This window comes from Rhea pennata, chromosome 11, assembly GCF_028389875.1.
Source record: "Rhea pennata isolate bPtePen1 chromosome 11, bPtePen1.pri, whole genome shotgun sequence".
NCBI lineage: Eukaryota > Metazoa > Chordata > Aves > Rheiformes > Rheidae > Rhea > Rhea pennata.
The window spans coordinates 12,187,562-12,210,502 of NC_084673.1; the positions used below are offsets into that span (position 1 = coordinate 12,187,562).

The following is a 22,941-nucleotide window of genomic DNA, read 5'->3' on the forward strand; positions in this document are numbered from 1 at the left end:
AGTTTTAGGTGGTTTGACCAAGACAGCAGTGAAGATGAGTTCTCTTGATTCTCAGTCTGGAGTCAATGGGAGGTGGGTATCTAAACACTGCATGCCTGCCCAAGAGCAGTGCTTGGTAGCACCAAGCATTTTCTGGATTTGATATCAAATGTAGCGCATGCAGTCCTGCTGTCATGCATTAAGCCACTATACTTTTGCAGTAACAGAAGTGATTTTGATTCTCATATTGCACTAAATCCTATGTAGTATAATTGCATTTGGTTGCTCTCCTTCTTCCTTTTCACCCTTGGTTTTTGTAGCTTTGCCCTACCACTCCATTCCACCATGGACACAGCCACTTTCCAGTGCTGTTGGAGCCAGTCTCTGGGAGTGCACTGTAGCTAGTGAAAGGCTATGAGATCTCTTTCCACAATAAAGACCTCATCATAATTTTAACAAAGCATTTATTCCATGAATGTTGCCTCTTTTCTTAGGCACGGATTTTTTATGATTGAATACAATACCTTTGAGTTATTTATTAGTAGAATAATTCCAATAATTATTAATTAATTAATTAATTAACAGATCAAAAATGAGTTGCTATTTAGAGCCAGTTTGGAGGATGTGCACCATCTCACTTGGACGCTAAAGTCAGACAGTGTTGTTCTTCCTCATTGATTAATATCTACATAATGCTCACCATTTCTGTGAATGTTCTTGCCAGTAAACTTGTCCTTTGCAGACTGTCATTGAAGGCAAAATGTAGAAGAGTGCAAAATCTGTTAATATGAGTCTTTCTGATTGGGCAGAACATATTTTCACTGTCCTAAATCTATTCATCACAGTAGCTTTACATATCTGCATTGTTTATTTCCTATGACTGCCAATATCCCAGTCAGGCAGAAAAATACCTTTTTACTTGTACTGTGTAGAACATAAAGGCCCAGTGATATGCTGTAGCTTTAGTTCTACATGAAACACACAGACTACGTGTGCATGTCATTTTTCTCACCTATGTCTGGTTCAAAGAGAAGGCTATTAAAGTGTCAAGCTGAACTGATGTGATACAGTTCTTCAGTGGTAGTGACAGTATTTGGTGTGAAGACTGTAAGATCCTCTCTTGCAGATAGTTTTTGATGGGATTTGTTATGTGTTTGTCTGTATTTCTTGATATTTCTTGGGAAATATCCTGCACTTGTTAAAACATAACTAGAAACATAGACAAGACCAAGATCTTTTTAATGACGGCATAAGGCCCACTCAGGGAACTCACATCACATACATGAAAAGAAGAGAAATGCTAGAAGGTGGAGCCCTACAGCATGAATAGATCTGTGGAATAAACCGGTGTTCTGCAGATCCAGTGATTTCTCCTGTTTCCATTAAATAGAAAGCAACAGAGATCATCCCTTATTAGTAGTCAGTAGGAGCACTGCTGTTTGCTTTGAGCAGGATACGAATTTCAGGATGGCTTGGAAAACACTACATATGCAATTCCAACAGGCTATTCTGTTTTCAGCATTTATGCTTGGTTCTGTGTCAGAGTTAGAAACTCTTTTTCCTCTCTGATCTTTTCTTCTTCCCCTTTCCTTTTCTTCTCTTTGCAGTCCTGGTGGAATAGTACTCTTAAGTGCACTTATAGATGTCTGTGCTTGTGACAGGGGTGAGCCTCAGCCCAGTCTAGCGTGGCTTGAATTTCCCTCCCCAGACCTCAGGACCTCTTACTGCAAGTCTGGGATGGCTCAGAGTACAGCTATAGTTGGAAAAGAGCCTCTGTAAAAATTACATCTTGTTGTTCCATATTTATTCTCCCTCAGTGGTTTCCATGTCAAATTTGCTCAGTTTACCAGTCAAAACAAGATATTTCTACCTGCCAGCTCTGCCAGCTCAGCCTGGGCTCCGGAAATCAAGCTGTGCTCTCTCTGCTCTGGACATCATCACCAGCCAGAAAGAATTCTGGAATCAGGGCTGAGCAGGATGTGATTTTGGTTATGCACGAATATAATTTGTTCTCAGGTAGCATTACTGACTGTGTGTGACAGATAGCAGCAAGGCTTCTGCACTGTACAAACACTAACAGGTCTTTCCTGCTACCTGTGGGTGATGGACTGCTACTACTCTGTTTTACACCTAGCAGATACCAAGGGGGGCAGAAAAACCTGTGGCAGAGCATTGGATAGAACCAGGAAGTTCTGCTTCGCACTATTACTCTTTATTCACAAGAACAGACCTGAGCACCTTCAGTGTTCTGGTCCACTGCTTGGTCACCAAACCGTGACACTTCCTTTGATTCTGGTAACCTGTGAAATCCCCAGAGGGAACAAGTACATGTACTCACTTCTCACTGCAGAGAAATGGAAGGGGTAAAATCATAAGAAAAGGCTTTCACATGCAATGGGCATTAAGTTTGTTCACAAATAGTTCCCTCTCTGACGAATGGGGCAAGAGGGCATTTCCCACCAGCCATTTCAGGAAATAGATTCAGTTATCTCAGGGCTGGCTGAATACTTTTTAAAATGATGTATGGAAGATAATATATTCACTGTGTATGAACATGTCATATAGTAGCAAAAGTGGAAAGGGTATACTCACTATTGCGCTAGTTCCAACCTTTACTCTTCATATGCTTCTGTAATGAGATTCACCACAGGCTATCAGCAAGACGTGACATGAAGGCCTTCTGTGTCACAGTGTAGGCCTCAGGTCTCAGAGCCAGCAGGATCATTTCAGCCACTAAAAGTAGTTTTAGGCTTTTATCTACTATGCAGACTGGCCTCTACTAGTGAGCAGCGACCCAGAAGTAGCATGTCTTACTTGGTTCCTGCGACAGTTTATCGTCAAATGCTTACATTTAAAATCAAAGCTCATCCATTTCAATCCGCAGAGAAGTGAGTATGCCAAACTTGCCCTTTTTGCTTCTACTATTGTGGGTCATAATTGCAGTGATGCCACAGAACCAGACCTGATTTCCTGATCTGGACATCTTTCCAACACCTCTATTATCAGTTAATAGGCAGCTCCTTGATATTCTTCTTGCTCTTCTCTTATACCTCAGCCACAGTGAGTTGTGCAGGTCTTTCTTCAAGTAGTTCTACATTAGTGAGACCACAGCAGATGACTCCTTCAGGTTGGGGGAAGTTTGTGCCATGGGAAAGGCTAGCCCTGGGAAAGGTGTTGTGAGGCTACACTGAGCAGTTCAGCTTGGGAATGCATAAAGAAGGGGAAACCCCACTGCAGTTGGCAAAGCTCTGGTAGGACACTGGGACACTCCCCATGAGAGGAGGCCACCCAGATTACAAATTGGAGTTTACTGGTGGGACATTGTTGCTGGAGGAGGAATCCTCCTTTTCAGCTGGGGAGAGAAAACACTTCTGGGGAACTGGGCTGTAAATCATATATGCAAGAAAGCCCTGTGTGTCAGCCTCTGGGGAAGGGGCTTTTAGAAAACATGGAGCCTTGGCTTCATGCTGATCCTGCCGATAGCATATGTAAAACTCCCACTAGGTTCAGAGTTAATGTGGGCCTACATGTCTCAAAACCTAATCAGGCCTCAAATCTGCAAGCCTTTGTGCTTATCTGCAGTCCATGTTCATCTGGTTTAATTATGCTACTTCCACATGTAGCATCTATTTGGACAAAGCTCTGCTAAAAGTTTTACCAGGCTGAGACTGCACTGACAGAGCAATTGACCCAGTCTAGATTTTTTTTTTTTTTTTTTTCTGTTTTAGAGCAGAGGGGGCCTGTCTAGTGCCCATCGAAAGCAACCAAAATGTGTGGTTCAGACCCTTGAGGAGAACAAAGGCAGCGGGGATCAAAGGTGTGACTGACAGCATCTGCTCTGTTCTTGCAGTCAGGAGGTTTTATATGTTACCTAAAAATGAAAACGTCTCGGCAGATCTATCTCAGCTTGGGCAGGAAATTTTTGGAGGTGGGTGAAGGGTAGACTATGAGCGGAATTTTTCTTCTTATCCTTCTTTCATAGCAAAAAAGCAGAACATTGATCAGAAGTTCCCCTACATGTTTTTCTTCTCTTTTTAATGCTAGCTCGTTGCTAGTATTTGAAGCTAGAGAAAAAAATGATGAGTACTCAAGTTAATAATGCGTGATTATTATGTTGATGAATTGCCGGAGATGAATATATATGTAAAAGCCCTGCAAGATTTGCTCATCCATGCATCCTGAGCGAAAGCAATTATTTTGGCCAACAAATGACAGTTAACTGTATTTCTTAGTAAGAGGTGCTGGGGGAAAAGGTGGCCTGATAACTTTTTTCCTGGTGAATTTCCAGGACTCTTGCAAACTGATCTTTGCTGAAATGTTGGAAGCACCAGCCGAGGGGGCCAATTGTTCAGGAGTGACCAACTTACAGGCTTGAATTCTCCCTCCTATACCCTTCTCGCAACTCTGTCATCAGTGAGTTGAGTCAGAGTTTCTCTGTCTTGAGACTGTAGAGGAAAAGCAGAAAAACCTGAACATGGCACATCCAAGGGACTCATAAAATGGAAGATGGAAACATATAATCCCGTATATAACATTTGGAAAGGGGGAGGCTTGCTTATGAGTGCGCTTTTCTTCTCACACGTTCCAACTCAAGCTCATGCTTTTAACGTGAATGTCATGGTATTTTCGGGTCTGACTCAGTCCTTTCCCCACTGGTAACGCTCACACCGTACGCTGTCCGTACTCCGCCATGTGCAAGCCGCGGGCACACGGGTGACCCCGGGACGGGCTTTGTGCCGTACCGAGGGGTGAAGGAGGGTGTCCAGTGCTGCCAAGAGATCGGTGGGGCGATCCGCTGCTGCTCCCGGGTGCCCCGGTCCTGTGTCCGTGTTTGCCCCTGTGTGACGCGGCCCGGCCTGGCCTGGCCCGGTCCGGCCACCGTGCCCCTGCCTGTGCCCGTGCCACTGCCCGTGCCCCTGCCTGTGCCCATGCCCCTGCCCCGTGCCCCTGCCCGTGCCCGTGCCGCTGCCCGTGCCCGTGCCCATGCCCATGCCCCTGCCCCGTGCCCCTGCCCCGTGCCTGTGCCCCGTGCCCCTGCCCATGCCCCGTGCCCCTGCCCATGCCCATGCCCGTGCCTGTGCCGCTGCCCGTGCCCGTGCCCCTGCCCATGCCCCTGCCCATGCCCCGTGCCCCTGCCCGTGCCCATGCCCGTGCCCGTGCCGCTGCCCCGTGCCCCTGCCCTGTGCCTGTGCCCGTGCTGCTGCCCACGCCCCTGCCCGTGCCCGTGCCCGTGCCTGTGCCCCATGCCCGTGCCCATGCTGCTGCCCATGCCCCTGCCCTGTGCCCTTGCCCCTGCCCGTGCCCCTGCCCGTGCCCGTGCCCGTGCCCCGTGCCCCGTGCCCCTGCCCCGTGCCCATGCCCGTGCCTGTGCCCCTGCCTGTGCCTGTGCCGCTGCCCGTGCCCCTGCCCGTGCCCGTGCCCCGTGCCCCATGCCCCTGCCCCGTGCCCGTGCCCGTGCCTGTGCCCCTGCCTGGGCCCGTGCCGCTGCCCGTGCCTCTGCCCGTGCCTGTGCCCCTGCCCGTGCCCGTGCCCATGCCCGTGCCCCTGCCCCGTGCCTGTGCCCCGTGCCCCTGCCCATGCCCGTGCCCCTGCCCCTGCCCCGTGCCCCTGCCCCTGCCTGTGCCCCGTGCCCCGTGCCCCTGCCCCTGCCTGTGTCCCGTGCCCCTGCCCATGCCCGTGCCCCTGCCCCGTGCCCGTGCCCGTGCTGCTGCCCATGCCCCTGCCCGTGCCCCTGCCCATGCCCCTGCCCCTGCCCCTGCCCCGTGCCCGTGCCCGTGCCCGTTCCTGTGCCCGTGCCACGCACGCCCGGCGGGATCGCCCCCGGCACCAGGCAGCGCGGCACCCTTGGCAGCCGGGAGCCTGCAAGCAGTGGTGAGGAGGTGCGACTAGCTCATTAAAACCGGGGAAAAAGAGGAAAACAACACCTTGCTGTCGTTGCTTTGATAAAAACGACGAGTCGACATACCTTGTTGTCATTACAAGTACTTCCATGTCGGAGTAATGGATTTGCTATGAGCGGAGGAGCTCGTGTTAACCCATTTAAATTAATTTGGTTCGGCTCTCTTTCAGCTCGGGGGATTGGGCGGCTCGGGCTCCGGCAGCGCAGGGGCGCGTTTTCCCAGAGGGGCCGCGGACGGCAGCGCCGCCCGGGTCTGTGGCTGCGTGGCGGACACGCAGTCGGGGCCCGGCGAGAGCCAGCCTCGCCGGCCCCACGGCCGCCGCTCCGCGACGAGGGCCCACGGGCCGGTGGGGCGGCCGCGGGGGCTCCCGGGTGGCGGGACCGCGTGTCCGCCGCCCACGGAGCAGCGCCGCGGGCGGCGGGGGCCGGGGTGGGACGGGCGCCCTGCCTCCGGCCTCCGCGGCCTCCGCGGCCTCCGCGGCCCGCTCCTCTGGCGCTCCCGGCCCGGCCTCCCCGGGGGTGCCGGGGTGCTGCTGAGGCGGGAGGCAGCCGCTGGGGTGCGGGAGCGTGGGGCGCTGCTCCGCCGCGGCTCGCGCCTGGTGCCACCCCTGGGGGACAGCGCCTGGCGCGCGTTGCGCCGCTGTGGGCCTGCTGTAACGCGCTGTGCAACGCGCTGAGGACGTGCTGCTGCCCGCCCGCACGTCGCCCTTGGTGGAGGCTGAGTAAGCAAGCGCTGAAGGGGTCCGCAATGCCCGGTGTCTCGGGTGTTCCCTGGTCAGCTCAGTGTAACCACAGGGAAACGCAGTGTTTTGCAGAAATGCCCTACTCTGCAGCGGGGGGTGGGAGGGGTACAAACACAAAAACCTCCAAGCTAAGCGTGTACGCTGCAGGCTGCAAAGTCAGGGGGCTGGCGTGTGCAGGTGCGCGGGGAGGACACGCGGAGGGGCTCCTGCCCCCTCCGGAGGGGGCCCCCGGCGATCCCTGCTCGAGCAGCACAGCACGCCAGCAGGTTAGGGGCCTCTCCACCCCCTGAGGGCTGGCTCTGCACCTGCAGCTGCCCTGCTCCGGCAAAGAAACCTGTGCCTCTGGCAGCCCCCGCGAAGGACGCGTCGGTCCGCAGCTTGCTGCCATCTGCGCCAGGTGTTGCCTTCTTCAAAGGACGCCTAGTGTTTGGGAATCTTGGTGCTCTTAGTGAGCTCTCTGTTGAAGCAGCGATTGCTTGGAACCTGCTAGTGATGCCAGGATGGAAACAAGCAGATCCGGTATGGTGATGCAGCTGTGTATGTCTGTGACGGAGAGAAAATATCTGAAAAGCATATCCAGTTGATGATAATTCTGGAAACTTATTTTCCCCTCAATTTGTAGTAACCTTAACAAGTGTATATCATCCAGGCAATAATTAGGCATAGAGAAAGCTTGAGAAAAAAATCTCTTTGTCAGTAAGGGTGAAACACCTTTAAATCTCTGACTTCTGAATATTGGCCTAGGTCTCTACCAAGAACAGATGGTATCCTGAAAAGTCAGTTATTTTTCTTAATCTTGAAAGTCCTGTGTGTGTATGTATGAGTATGCTTTGCTGAACTGAGTCCACCAGTAGTGCAGATGTTGTAAGGGCTTGTTGTCTACTCTCTTGTTCATTTTTAAGTCTGTATATATACGACCTTGTTTTTATTCAGTTTGGGTAGCTGTCTACCACCATTTTTTAAAATCAGCCTTGATTTAGCTTCCTCAGTAATCCTTCAAAACCTTTGGGACATCCTTTACACTGTTATTGCAGCCAGTTGATTGTTCTCTGTAACTTCTAAATTTCCATAGGATATTTGCAATATCCCACTCTAATACCTACTAATCCATTAAAAATACCCATGAGATAGATTAGGTAATCCACTGTGCCTTGCAGATTGTGCTCTTTAGTTCTCTGCTTTCCCTAAAACAGTCACAAAATGGTTGCTACATCTGCATTGGAAAAGCATTATTCCTCGGAAAGATCCTTCAGCATCGGCTCACAGGCACAGCTTGTTTGGGAGAGGAAAAAGAATCCTCTCTATCTATTCAGACCTACAGGGACAGCTTCAGTAGACAACACGCTGGAAATGTGGTTGTTACATCAAGGTTAACCTGTAAGTTTGTGAAGTGTCACAAGTTGGTAGTATTTGAGTGGTCAGTTTTATCTTCTCTGCAAGTGCAATGTTGCCTGAAGAACTGGCTTCACTCTTACTTGGAGGAAAGCCTGTCTCCTATTGAAGCCCATGCATATTTTCCATGTTTACATATTTCAAGGATCTAGTCAGGTGCTGTGTGCAGCTCTCCTGGCTCATGAGCAGCTAGGAGCCAGGAGGTGGTATGACTTACAGTATGTGGCTTGGTTACACCCTCCTCTAGCTGTTCCTCTAGCACCTGGTGTGCTGTCCTTGATATCACTGTTCTGGTGAGAACTTGCTCTAAAGCTTCCATTTCTTGGGGGAAGCCCTTAATATTTCACCTTGCTAAATAAGTCTTACAAACTTGATCTGCTTGGTTAATGCCAAAGTCAGGCTTCCAGCCTGTATTGTTATGCTTTCATTAGCTTCCTTGCTCAGGATTGTGCCGTGTCTGGTCTAATGTTAGGCACAATCCTGTTCTGTGTACAGGCTTAATGGCTTAAAAAGTGTCGTGAACTCCCTAAAGAAAGGAAAGGGAAAGGAAAGGAAGGATAGCAAAGGGAAAGAAACCTTCCAGGCAGGAAGAACTGTCTTCTGACAGTCTTACTTGGAAGAATAGCTGCAATCTCCATGAGAATCAGTGATAGATGCTGCTCCTGCCCCTGCAAAACAATGAATCCCTGTGGAAGCATAAAGCATTGACAGCCCTATATGTCCTGGAGACCAGGGCCATATCTTTTAGCTTCACAAGACTGCTTTCCTGACTTGAAATAAGGAAACCTGTTAGCAGCAGCAAGTTCCTTATCTTCCCTGTGCTCCCGGATACCAGAAGACAATGTCGTATTTGCTATCTTCCCATAGGAGCATCTTTCCTCTTTCTGGCAATGTACAAGAGTGGCCCAAAACATAATGTCATGGTATGATTTGCTGTTATAAATCCAATGGATATCATGGAGTGACCCACTAGGAATAGCGGGAGAGTTTTGATATCAACCTCTATTTGATGTTTCCGGCTGTTGTGCTGAGCCTGGCAAGCTTACTGTGTAGCTATTGGCTGGAGGGTAGGGAAGAGGTCAACACTGAGTTATGGAAATAAGAGTAAAAAAAAACAAGTAGAAGAAAGCTTGGAGTGTTTAATGAGTATTTAAAGCTAGATTTTGCTGGGAAAGTTTAAGCAGGTTAAATGACCTTGCTGAACTCAGTGCTTCTAGATGTTGCCCATTCCATCCATGCTAGATGAAAGCAGCTCCCAAAACATTTCCGTTTTCGTAATATGTGGCCAATGTTTCTTGCTCCTTAAGCAATGTTAACTTTTGCTGTGTTTGTGTTTGATGCTGAAGGTAGGTACCTAAGCTAAAAAAGGAAAAGAAACAAAAACTTAGTATTGGAAATTTCATTTTGATTTGGCTTCTGTGTAGCCTGCTGGGATGGCATCTCCTAGAAATGCTTCTCTGAACTGCTATAACAGAGCCCCATTCTTGTTTGAGGTCTGTGAGAACAGCCATAGTGTTGATAGCAATGTCTGAATCTTAAAATCCATCTGTATTATGAAAAAACAGGAGTGTTTTCAGTCTCCCTCTCCTGGGAAGTAGGTGTAGATTAGTCCAAAGTGAACTCAGAAGCATGCTGAGAGCAGGCTAGCTTCTGAGTTACCTTCTGGGGATGTTTCAGAAGAAACTTCAGAGGTGTTTCTTCCCTACCATGACTCAGGACTTCAGTCTGTGGGCTGAAAATGGGGTCTGGTTTGGGAAGGACAGAATGGCATTTCTTAGACAGATACTGCTGCATCCAGGCTAGCGACTGCTTTGTCATTAGGAAGCCTAATGCTGAATTTGAGTTGTGTCCTGCACCTCTGATTACCTGGGAGCTCTTGCCTGCTAACTAACTGTGTCTGTCAGACCTTGTAAAATCAACTCATTGTTGCGCGTAGCAATGACGTGGACTGTGGCTTCAAGTTTTAAACATAAACCCAGGCTGCCCTGAGGTTCAGTACTGTGAACAAAGCGGGGGCAGTGGTTTGGGTAAACCTTCCTGTGCAGAAGGAGCATGTAGATACTGAAGAGCTCTCCCTGATCCAGGAAAGCAGGCATAAGAGCCCCGAAGGAAAAAGTCCTGGGAGTGAGATTGATCTGTGTGCTGGTTTCTCCTTTGGCAAGCCTGAGAATGAACTAACTACTGTTCTTGATGAGAGTGAAGGTTCTTGGAAATGCAAGTGAGGAGGAAAAGGCAGTGCAGTCCTATAGTCATGTATATCGGCTAAGGTTACCTTCCTGTGTCTGCCTGTATCGCCCTGCTTTTGCAGAAACAGCTTTGCCAGGCAGTTTAGGGCAGCTTTATCTGGGCCTTTCTGTTTCTGGACTCTAGTGCCACTGCTCTCCTCCAGCTTCTGAAGGGCTGGGGATAAAGAGACAGGTTTTACATGATCAGAGTCTATGCCTGTGGATACGTGCCATTCTAGGGTAAAACACTGTTATTCTATATGTAAGCTTAGTGGCTGAAAACTCCTTTTCCCTGGCTCAGCAGAAGACATTAAAGTAGCTTTAATGCTGCTGCAGGGATCCCTGAAAACACTCAGAGTGCAAGAATGCAGGTCCCAGGACCATCTCAGGTAGCCCCCATAGGCAGGGTTCAAGCAGAGGATGCTGAGGCTCGTGTGTACAGCCGCATTAGAAAAAATCTCCACTCTTGGCCAAAAGAGAAGGTGCCATATTCCCTCTTCCTGCATGTACGTGCTCTCTGTAATGCTAGGAGCTAGGCATCAGGCACAGGGAAGTTGCTCATTCCCGAGTCAGGCAAACTGCTCCATTAACATCTGTAATCTCCTACACAAAGTGAGCAGCTTCCAGGGTTGGTGCAATGAGGCTGGGGAAGCTTCTTGTCATGAATTCACCAGAAGTGGTTTTAAGAGAATGCTGTATATCAGAGGTTGTTTTTTCTCTTCAGCATGGTGACATGTCATCTTTGCTTCAGTAGTTGCTTTCTGGGTATCATGCTTTGAAAGAGATGTAGACAAATTGGCAAGACACCAAAAGAGAACAGCACTAATTGTCAGAGGTTTAGAAAACATGGTCTCTGAGAAGAAGGTTGAAGAAATCAGGTATATTTAATCTAGAAATGACAGTTCTGGTGGTGGTGGTGGGGATGTCATGGTTTCTCAGTATATCAAAGCTGTTGTCAAAGGATGATTGATTTGTTCTATTGCAATCATTGGGGAGAATGATGAGATGAAATGAACTATGTTTACAGCATAGAGAAGAATTAGTTTGAATGCTTAGGAAAAACTTTCTCAAGTGCAGTGAAATGCATGAAGAGATCATCCAGGGGAGGTGTGTAATTTCTGATGCTGAGGTCTTATAAGAAAACCCCATTAAAGAGGCTGTAAGCCTACTTAGGTCTGCTTCCATGAAGGATTTGGGCTGTACGGCCTCCTGAGATCCTTGTCAGGCCTTTGTTCCTTCAGTTTGGGCTGACGAGTAGGTTTGAGGCTCATGCCTGTCCCTTAACAACTGCAAGCACTGGCTGCACTGGCATTGCCAAGTTCATGTGATCAGAAAAGCTTGAACCAGACACCTCAAAATGTTGACTGTGGCTCATAAAAATAATGATTTTTTTTTAGTGGAGCATAATACAATGCAAACTCTACTTATCTGCTCACTATTTTTTGAGTCTTTTTGGCTGCATCTATATTGCAGTTAGAAATCTGATGGGAGAGAATCAAGCTCATTGCAGTCTAGTTTTCTTGAGTAGGAATGGAGAAGGCAGCACAGCCCTTCCTACAAGCCAGTTGCCCAAGTAAGCATCTAATGTTTTGAGAGACCTACTACACACACTGCATTTTGTGCTGTTATCTCTGGTGTGCTCTGCAGCTGAGCTACCAGGATGAAATCTGGAATGGAGGTACTGACCATGCTGTCATCACCGCTAGCTGAAGTGCAGGCAAACACAGGTGTGAAAACACCTCTTCTTTGCTACAGTGAAGTAAGAAAGACTTCTCCAGTAACATGACTCTAGATTCTGGGACTTAAAATCACGATAAAATAAGAAGTGAATCAATAATTGATTGTTAGAAGAATTTTGCAGTTTAGCACAACTTGTTACCTACCTGAACTGTTTGGTTCTTGTATTTGACAAGTATCACTTGCAGAAAAGGGACTATTTAATTTACTCTCCCTCTCAACTTCCCGAAGTACATTTTTCACAGGCATCATACTGCTTTCTGTTCAAACTGTTGAAGACTTCTCTAGTGATGGTGAGAAATGTGGAGGTGAAAGGGTGTCTTTCATTGAGAAATTCTGCCACATTCACCATGCTCCCTCATTTATGAACTTGCCTACAAATCTTTTCCAGACATAAGCTTTTTCTTTAAGGGGCTGGCAGTGGGGGAAACGGGTCTAGTTTATGCACACATTGGCCAGGCACAGATAAAAGCGTAGACCTTTAATATCAGGCTTACCTCTTTTGCCTCTTCTCAAATTCAAAAATGCAAAGCTCTGCCTCCTGGACAAATTCAGATGACGTTATCTCGTGTTTTAACTACCCTACTTTTTGTATCCCTCTTCCCTGAAGCTATTAACATTGGCAGATTCAATGTCCTTTGTTTGTTTTGTGTACTACTTAAAGCCTGAATGTTGGACACCAGCTGGTCTAGTTTCTTTGGGCTGTGATAGGAGGTAGGACATGCTTTTTTCCCTGCTGGCTTTGCACATGCATCCCTATCCTGAGGAGACTACAAGCCAGCTTTTGTAGCAGGAACAGAGAAGGTGAAATGGCTTCCTTGAGACTCAGCTGAAAATGGATTCAATAAAGTCAGGACTTTACATACGTTCGTCTTTGGCATCTGTATGAAGATCATGTGGGAAAAGCAGAGGCTCCCACTAGCCATGATCTATGGGGAGTGGAGGCCTTAGCAGTGCCTTAAGTGGATGAGCACGAAACACTGCTAAGTGAGCATGAGCTGGGCTGAGCTGAGCCCAGGCTCATGGGGAGCAGTGCTCTGCTGAGCTCAACTCTGTCGTTCATCTCCAAGCTGGGAGCTGGAGCTCTGGATCTTATCCATGGCTTTGACACTGAGTCACTGCATGACCTCAGGCACTCAGATACCATGGTGATGAATACAGCACAAATGTCTAGACAGATAGATTAGATTGAATAGACTCGGCATTTGACAAATACTTGTATGCCACCCTTGTCAGTATTCCCCTGCTATAGCCACCCAGTCCAGTTGTATCAGTGGATCTCTTACATAGCAATGGGGAAGAAACACTTATTTCTTCACTGAGGAAGGAATGGGCACATGACCACAGTACCACAGTTACCACTGGTGACACACAGACTGGGAATAAAGCAGGCAGGAGGGCAACACTTGAAGGTAGCAAAACTGCATGTCAAAAAAGCTCAAGTTGGGAGAGCTGGCTTCTTCCCAATCTGCTGCAGCTCTGCTATGTGGCTCCATCTTTCTTCATGTAAGCAATTACCTGAAAGTTCATCGGGGCAAGGGCTATTTCTTCCTCTTTCTATGGCTCCTATTACAACAAGGCTCATTTTTTTCAGGTAAACAGACAAACTATCAAAAATGAGATTTCTTAAAGGTTTATTGGTGCCCCTCCAGCCTCTGGCATGAGGGAGAATAAAGATAGGATCAGCTCTCCCAGAGTTCTTCTCTGGGAATGACTTTTGGTTATTTTTCACACCTGGCTCCCTTGTGAAGTTGAATGCAACAGTACCACAGAGATGTGGCTAGGAGTGTGCCCCATCTGTAGAGATTTTTGGAGGCTCTGCTAATGGCCTGAGAATGCTCATCTCTGCACAGCTGACAGTAAGTTGTCAGTGCTAGACAGGAGCTCTACCTCTTTAAAATGATATGCATAGTGGGGTCTAATTACAGTTGTTGTTGTTTCTGATGTTTTCAGTGTTGTTCATATTCCATTAAAGGATAATGCTGCTTAATTTGCAGCAGAGGGTCTCAGTTAACAGTACACCCAATCACAAGAAAGCCCTAATGACACTACTTCCCTACTTCTGGTAACACATAATTAAAAAATCACTTCATTTCCAGTTGTGTGGTTCTCCCCTCTCCCCTAGTCTCCTAATTACTTTCTAAGCCATTTCATGATTATCTGTAAATATTTCAGTACTTAGGTCTACAAATGAGTCCATGGAAGAGTTAATACCTTGAGTGGCATAAAGGCTTGCCATTCCCTTTCTAGTACTGCATCTCAGGGAATGGTTTCCCACTTGGCATGTGCAGGAAGAGGGGCTTTGATTGCAGTAGGATAGGTTTCTGGTTTGGCTTTGGAGCTAGGATGTTGATGAGCAAGGGGAGGCACCTGGAAACCCCTACCCAAGCTGCAGGAGGCTCTTTGCTGGTTTTGCTGCTGGATGCAGAAAGTTCTGAACAGCTTAAATTCCACTGAAAGGGCTATCCTCCTGGCTAACTATGGAAGCTGCTATTCAGAGGGGCTTAGGTAGAACTGGGTATGCATAGGGATCTGGTTGGAGATGCTGCACATGTGGAAGTAGGGGCTGAAATGTCCTGTTTCTGCCCTGACACTACCCTGCTTGTGGGAAGCATAATACATCTCTGCTCTTGTAGGAGAAAAGGCTATAGGTCTACCTGCAACTGCCTTTCAGTGTTGTGCTTCTTCACAAATTGGTCTTTGTGGTAGTGAGGCAATGGCACTTGCTTCAGAGTGAGGGTACCTTGGTAACTGGTAAGGGAATAGCTGAATCTCCCAGAAAACTGGCAGATGGATGTCTACCACGGCTCACTGCTTGCTGGAAGAAGATATAGGGGGAGATGTGCACCACAATGCAAATAGTAAAATGGGGAATCATATCCCTGAATCAAGTGCAGTCCTACTATGAAAAGCCACTATAAAAATGATATTTCTCAATCTACAGGTGTGATATCTGTAATCATCTGGTATCTTGAATATTAAAACTCACTTGGGTTTTCAAGCTGAGTACTGCAGAGCTGACAAGGTGAAGGAGGAATAAACTGGATTATTTTTCCTGCGCATATGTTGCACGGGCTTGATTGCTGTGTTCTTTGTATGATCAATCAGCAACACCTTATGCAAGCCCACTGGGAGCCTAGTGATGTCTCTGAAGGCGTTATTTGGACTAAGCAGAGAGAATTGTATAACTGGGGGGTAATTAACTTCCAGAAATTAGAGAATCAAGCTTAGGCTGCACTACCCCTAGGGGTGACTTTGTAAGGCCAGGAGTTAGAGCAATATACTGTTCTCTAATTTGAGCACATGTGGCTTGGAAATCCTTGAGACTTGAGGAATTTGAGGCTGCTTCAAATCATGTCTGTGCACTTCTAGTTAGTGCTGTAATAACAGATGAGGGAAGAGAGCATGAATATGGTCCTAATCTGCTACTTTTGTGTTTCAGGTAACCCTGTCACGGTGGGAATGAGCATCCATATCTCCAGCATTGACCAGATCTCAGAAGTCAACATGGTGAGTTTGAAAGAAAAAAAGAAAAGTAGCAAACTGTTCTTCCTTTTGAGATATGTATTTTCCATTTGAGATACAAACCCAAGAAGGTGTCTCCTTGGAGTAAGCTGAGATCTGAGGGTATACTTCTAAAGAGAAGGGTGCTGACACTTGCTTCATTAAGCTCCTTTTGCAAATCTTCCCTGCAGTTGTGGGAGGAAGAGTGGCACTTGGCTGATAAAGAATCAGTATTTTTTTTGTTCTCCTTTGGAGATGGCTAGAATTTTGTGAGATGATGGAATCTCTGATTTGAAAGACAGGATTCTTCCTCAATAAAGTGTAAAAAATTCAAGTATAATTTCTCTCTATACTGTGACGAAAAAGAAAGTTAATCACTTCTCTAGGCTCTAGTAAATGAGTTTGTCTCCAAATTTTTCCCATTGTACTGGTTTCAGTCTGAGCCTTGCTCCTTCCATCTGCTGACTGACCTGTGTCACTGGGGCTTGATATCTGTTGGCTCCACACTGTCCAACCTCAGACTGAAACAATGCTGAAATTAAACCCTTACAAAACAAGAGAGGCGTGAGTGACCTCTCATGTGTTACACACCTGTTTCTGCTAGTGTTATCTACAATGTCGATGAACACACTGAAAGACTATAACTAGCTTCTTGACATGAGGTAAATTCTAGTAGCGTTATTAAACGCATCTGTAATAGCTCAGGTATTACTAGCTGAGCTGTGAATGTGTTAGCTGTGAATGTGTGAATGGAGGATCTTGAGTCGCATCTCTGGTGCCAGCTGCTCCTTATCTGTAGTAGAGATGCTCATCACTTACCCTTCTGTCCTAGTTGCACATACATCTCTCCTGGCCATTAAATATTATGCCTTGAAACAGTAGATGCTTGCTGCTTGTTTTCAGTGACAAAAAGGCAGTGGTAGCTTTACAGTCAGCTTATGACTGCCAAGTTGAAAAACAGTCAATCACTTCGCAGGCTTATTGGTGGAAATTTGGCATTTATTTGGAAATTTGTACTGGAAGGAGGAGGAGAAAAAGACATGTAATGTGGTTTTGGCTGGCTTTGATGGGCTGGAGCTTTTCTCACAGATGAAAACAAAAAGGTCTTTGAGTTGGCAGCTTTTTGAATATGAAATCTGTTAATGGTGCTGAAATCTATTAACAGTTCTGATCATGGGATGGGTGTACACCCAGGCCTGTGCTCTGCCTGTCTAGAAGAAGCCCTTAGAACTTAGCAGAGGTTGTACACAGAGCTGACTTCTTTCATCTCTCCTGCGTAGGCAGTGGCCGAGTGACTTCTCCTCCAGGCTCTTCTGCTTTCTGAACAGCTGAGTGGTGTGGAAAGCTGGCAGGGGCCACACTTGGCAGCACTTACCCCATTCTTCTTTACTTGACCGATCTAGAAGAGTCCTAGGACAGTTTAGAGCTCTTACTGATCAAGTCAATTAAAACATTGGTCTCCCAATGCTCCTGTCCTATTTATCTGTTTCTGGACTCTCCCGCCCTGCTTCTTTGGCCCACCAGTTCTTTTGCTGTTTTAAGGTGGGAGGAGGAGAAGTAATCATCTGACTAGTAGCTTTTGTTCTAAATTGCTTGAAATTTCTGAATGTATCTGTTGATATAGTCCAGCCTGAAGGGCCAGCTGTGAATTTTCAGGTTCTCATATGAAACCATTTGTTTTGCATATTCTTACACAAGAAGCGTGGGGGAAGGAAGGGTCAAACCAAGACCTGGGGCACTAGTTACGATAAGTGTTACTGACCTAAAGGTTAAATCTCTGCCAAACAGTTACTATTTCTTCTTGATCTAAACTATGGAATAAATTGCTAGTTGAGCAGACTCTCCCTTATAGTCCTCCCATGATCATAATTACCTGTATGGCATGTTATGCCTCAGTCTCTAATGACAGTGACACTGGACAGTGTGCACATATGGAAATTCAGGCTTTGGTACAGACCCTATGTCCCTATCATATTGAGTAGCTGTGCTTGAATGTAGGCTCAGTGCAGAAGAACAGATGGCTTAACCCAGTTACATCCATCTTACCTTTTTGGTCAGAGCTCTAGTCTAAGTCATGTTCTCTCCCAGTCTCGACTTGGACCTGAACTTCCCTGTGTGGTGAGCTAGTTGTCACTGTCTTTGCTAGTCACTGTCTTTGCTAGTGCCAGCATGAACAATTCAGGGTCTGGGCCTATAATGTGGGACCAAGACCCAAACTTACATAAATTTAGCTGGAGGGAGTCAGAGATTTATCTCAGTTGTTACGACTGCCCTGAGCTTTCTCCATAGATGTGAGAAAAGAACTGGACAAATGCAGAGGCAGGTTCAGGATGAATCTTTTTCTGGAAATGTGTTGATTGCCTATAAAGGGTAATCAAGTGCTTTGCTGTACATTTGTTGCAAGTAACTGTGATCAGGCATGTTTACTAGGGAAATAGTACTAGCACAGCCATTCTCAGCAATGCTTTTCAACCCTTGTCATGCAAAGACAACACTCTTCCCTTTCCAGTGACACTCACTTTCCTTCCCACTGGGATCTCTAGGGGAATGTGTATATTTAGTGCTGGAGGGAAAGAGCAATGTTCATATCTCTGTGAGGCACATGCGAGATGGGCTTCCTGGCACCCTAACATGGACCTTCATGCACATGCTGCTCTGGATCTTATAGAACTTGAGGGTAGAACCACTGATGGACACACTGAGCATTTTTGATAGTTGTGCACAGTTTATGACTACGCTGGGTGGCAGGCAGTGTCTCTACCACTCTCCTAGTGATGTTTGAAAGGCAGGTCGCTTCTGTGCTTTTAATTATCCCTCCTAGTCCCTGCTCTAACTTGTCAAGCATAATCTCCTGGTCATCTTTCCTGTATATGTTTGAAGGAGGAAAGATGAAAACAGCTGCACATGAGAGCCTACTGAAGATCAAGATCTACAGGTGTCATGGGAAGGCAGCTTCAGAAGGGGTTAAAAATCAGAATCATGTTAAAGAACACACATTTAAAGAGTGGAAAAGAGAAGGGATTTTATGTGCTTCTTTCTCCTGTGACAGATGCCCCAGAGAAAGGGCTGCATCTTACTCCTGCTCCAGACACAGGTCCTGGCAAGAAAAACAAGGCATTTTTTTGGCATCCTGTGTGATTGGGGAAGGGACTATGCAATGAATAAATTAAAGGTACACAAGTAGAGCAGAGTTGTTATGGCAACCAAATAGCTTCTATTGTTACACAAGGAGTGTTATTACTTACCGCCCCTTGTAGGATAATTAATTAATCCTTAGACATCCTTTCTGGAACAATGAGCCTGTTGCTGAGGCTGGACAGGTTGAGGGGAGCCCCCAGCTCTGCCATGCCCTTTCTTGGGACCCTGAAGCCTGCTGCCTGCACCCATGGTGGACGAACAAGTACTGCCAGTGACTAGCTGTTCCAGGATTCAGAAAGTTGTTTTCCGTAGGATTCCAGCTGAATCCAGTACTGTGGAGTAATATTGCTCTGAAGAGTGCTCCTTTGAGAGCACTCTTTGCCCATGCTCCCATGGGAACTGTATTCCCAAAATGATGATGTGGTGACATTTAATTCTGGAGGCTACAGGGTTTCCTGCTGGAGCAAAGGCAATGCAGTTATGTCTTTATGCTGGAAGTCCCCAGATACTGTGTGATATACAGACTAGGTTGCCTGTCTAAGCTTAATGGTCCTGATGCCTTTATCTACAAAGGTGCTGCATCTCCATCTCCTTGAGGGCCATGCCCAGATTCAGTGACGTGACAGTCATGATGGAGTTGTGCTGTAGTGCAGGAAGTTTCTAGGTGCAGCATTGGCATTGTAATGTTCTCTCAGTGATGATGGACAAAGCCCCCCAAAATGGCAATTTCTTCCTGCCTGTATGTGGTCAGCCCTGTTTTCAGACTCACTTGCTAGAGTAATGCTTTATTACTTTGTACTTATCTTAGCCCTACTAAACAATGCTGAGATGCAGCCTCTGTTCATGTCTGTGATTAGAAAGATTATTTGCTGAGCCAAGATCAGTGATATCAATTGAACTGCCTGAGAAAGCATGCCATGGGCCAAGCCAAATAGATATTGGGGAAGGCATGTTTCACAAGCAGACCCTCTGGGAAGTGCTGATCCGAGAGGAAGAAAGGCCTAGCTGGAGTCTTCTCAGATTCCATATGAATTTGCAAGTGGAGGATTTAAAGGTAGGGAGAAAGAAGAAACATCATGATGATACTCTGTAGCTCATGCAATCTGCAAATAATGGAATCTACTAATTGTCCTTTAAGGAAATGGGCTGAACAAATTTATCTGGCAAATGTCATTTTGCTACAGATGGTTGAATTGTTGTAAGCATGAAACAATGTACTGCTATTTTTAAAGACTTGTTGGTATATAGTGTTAACTGGACAGTGCTGTATTCACACCTCTCCCTACTGTATCCAAGATGCTTACAGATCTAGTAGTACATCCCGACTCTGGAGAATGAAGAGCACTGGCAGCCCAGACCTCGAGTCACTCTGCAGTCAAAGGGGCACACAGACATTTCTATGTCATTGTGGTACATGGCCTGAATGCTGCCCAAAGTCACTAACAGATTAATGGTCTGGTTCAATTGACCTGCTTCAATGGATCCATCTCTAATAGTATCCTGCAATGACTGTCTCAGAAGGAGCTGCAAATCTTTATCCCACTTCCATGTGTCCTTTCAAAGGACAGCTATAGACTGACCTGTTTAGGATAAACTGTAATTGCTGGGTGGTGGGAGGAGAGGCTGGTGCTTCAAGCTGCAGCCTTTTCTCTCTAGATAGTCACTGGGGTCTTATTTTTCTTGTACCAGACATTCACTCTCCCTTCAAGCATTAATGAACTATTTCAATAAGGAACAGAAACAACCAAAAGCTTTGTATGCATTTAAAATAAGAGACAGTTACCCTTCATAACGCTTCAATTTTCCTGCCCTATGATCTGTGCAGTCCTAAACCTGCTCCCTCCTGTGTATCTGCACACTGTAGGCAGCTCAGAGCATCCAGCCGTTGTTGTCATCATGATTTCTTTGTGGCTCCTATAATTTATTCATCCCAAGATGCTCTCCTACATCTGCAATAACATTGTTTCAGTTTGTTATAGCACTAGCTTTAAAGTTTTATAAACCTGGTGACAAGTTGAAAAGTTACAAGCGGATTATTGTAGAAGGGCTAGTGTAAGAAGGAACGTATCCAATGGAAATGTTTGCAGGAATACACTGTTGAAGGAATGATGCTGGTGGGACTGATGTCCCCTTTATGGAGGACACTTTGCAGTGCAGACAGGTTGGTGGTTGGCGCAGCATACTTTGCAAAGCTAACCCTGATGCTTTCCTTCCCTCCTGGTCTTGTGTGAGCCTATTGCCACATTGTTATCAGTGTATTTTTGTAGAACTGGCTGCATCGAAGTTGGCGTACTGCATAGTCTGTCATGACCTTATGGAAGGAACCATTGTGCCTGCTGTTTGCCTGCTTCTAGAAGCTTATTTGAAAGCAAAGTTTTGTCTTGCTTGGAAAAGAAGTTATCCCTCTTCAGGAGAGACATAAAGCATATCTCAAGAAAGTTATGAGCTGCAAGAGTTTTAAATTGGCTTTCAACTCAAATGAAGGTAGATCAGGTATGTGTAAGGGCATTCTTGACTAGGAAAGATCATCCTACCATCTGTTATGCCATCACTAGCAGGGCATCACTCCTTACATTATGCCAATATTTCCATCCATTAGGCATGTTTGAATACAGATTTTGTAGTGGAATCTGTCCCAGCCAGGCTTTGCAGTTCTCTGTTTTCACTGGGTTATGAATGTGCACTACCTATTTGGATTTGATTTTCAAGGTAACCCATATATACTAATACATGTGCATCACTCTGCTCTATGTTGGGCATCATTGGTGAAAGCAGGCATTGTAGATGGCAAAAGTCTATAGAGCAGCTTTCTTTGATATAAATCACCAGTCTCTTAGCTTATAATTTTTCAGAGATGGAGCTCTTGGCCCTTGAACTTTTCCAGAAAGTAGAAAGGAAAGGCAGGAAAATGTACATAACTGTGATCACTGATCAGTATATGTGATCTTCAATCCATTCTCAGTCTGTTCTCTGACAGTCAAATTGTGTATACAGACCCCTGGTTTCCCTGAGACTAAAGCAGCTTTGGCATGAGTCTTAGAGGGTCAGCAGACCCTCTGTATGCCTGCAATAATAGACAGGAAACACCTTTGCTGCAATAAGCTCCTGAAAAGAGTTTTCCATTGGTATCAGTGTCTTGAGTTCAAAAAACAAAATTTTTAAGGAGACTCTTCTGCTACATATATTCTCTTCAAATATATTATCATTTTTCTTATTTTTAACTGAAATTATTCTATTTTATTGTCATCTCTTCTTAATGGAGAAATGGTATAGTCCCAGTAAATGTATTCCATCCCTGGTTATCCAAAAGTTTTAAAACAGAGTTAAAGCATTTGAATACTACAATCAGAGGTTTCTGGATTTATGTCTACAAGATACAAGTATGACAGGACATTCTGGTGCTGTAACTGTTTCCCTGTCGCCTTAGGAATCTTCAGCCCTGTGACACACTGTGGTATCTGAACTGTGTGTATGTATACAACATCCTTGTTAGTATTTAAAACTTCTGAATATTGAAGACTGCTGAAATATGTTAAAGCTGAAAGGCAGCTTTTCTTAACTGATGGACTGTGGATGGTGCACTGTGATAGTACTGCAGGGCTATAGTCATGTTGGATTGCTAGAGGCTCTTAGGATGATAGTGTTGGAGGTAGCAAAGGATGCAGTGGTGCCTTAGTGCTGGACAGGGGCTCGATCCTTCTAGTGTAGCATGGTAAAAATGGTACAGCTCTGAATTATGGAAAGATATCCATAGATTCCATGCTGGCATGAACAGCTAGAGGTTATGTGTTTTTTATAAGCTGGGTATCCAGCTGTGCAGAGTGCCATCAGTTATGCAGTCACCTTGGCTGCCTTTTTGTGTCTTGGCTTCTCCAACAATAGAAAGGTTGTGCATAAACACACAGCCTCTTGGTTAGCAACAGCACCTTGATGCTTTTTCTGTCTGCCAAAGGGGTGTTCAGAGAAATAAAAGATGGTTGCTGAAGGGGAGAGATGAACCTCCAAACCGTTCTAGACATATCATCTCTGAGTAGGTCTTTAGTGCAGGCAGCAGATATAACTGCCTGCTCTGTGGCTCATCTAGATCAATGATAAGGGTAGAAATCCACTGAACTCCTAGAAACATCCTGATGGCAACGTGGATGTCAGTTACCAATTTTCTCTGCTATTGCTGGATTTGAGGTTGCTTCATCCTTGCAGTGTTGACATCCTGTGATGGACTGCTGGGACTCAAGATGTCTTTCACCTGCACTTACATGGTTTTTAAAGCCAAGAGTCAGATTTGCATATCTGCTTGCACCAAACTGGATATAACTTTCTTTAG

General features: G+C 46.0%; 1 protein-coding gene across 2 annotated transcripts in view; it reads left to right on the top strand.

Moving 5' to 3' along the window:
- Window positions 1–22,941, top strand: part of GABRQ (gamma-aminobutyric acid type A receptor subunit theta) — a 70,423-nt gene that overhangs the window by 12,789 nt on the left and 34,693 nt on the right. For both annotated transcript variants that reach the window (XM_062584497.1, XM_062584498.1), the window contains exon 3: window positions 15,418–15,485. In XM_062584497.1, the coding sequence (XP_062440481.1) occupies window positions 15,418–15,485 (68 nt within the window). The remainder of the gene's footprint in view (window positions 1–15,417; window positions 15,486–22,941) is intronic.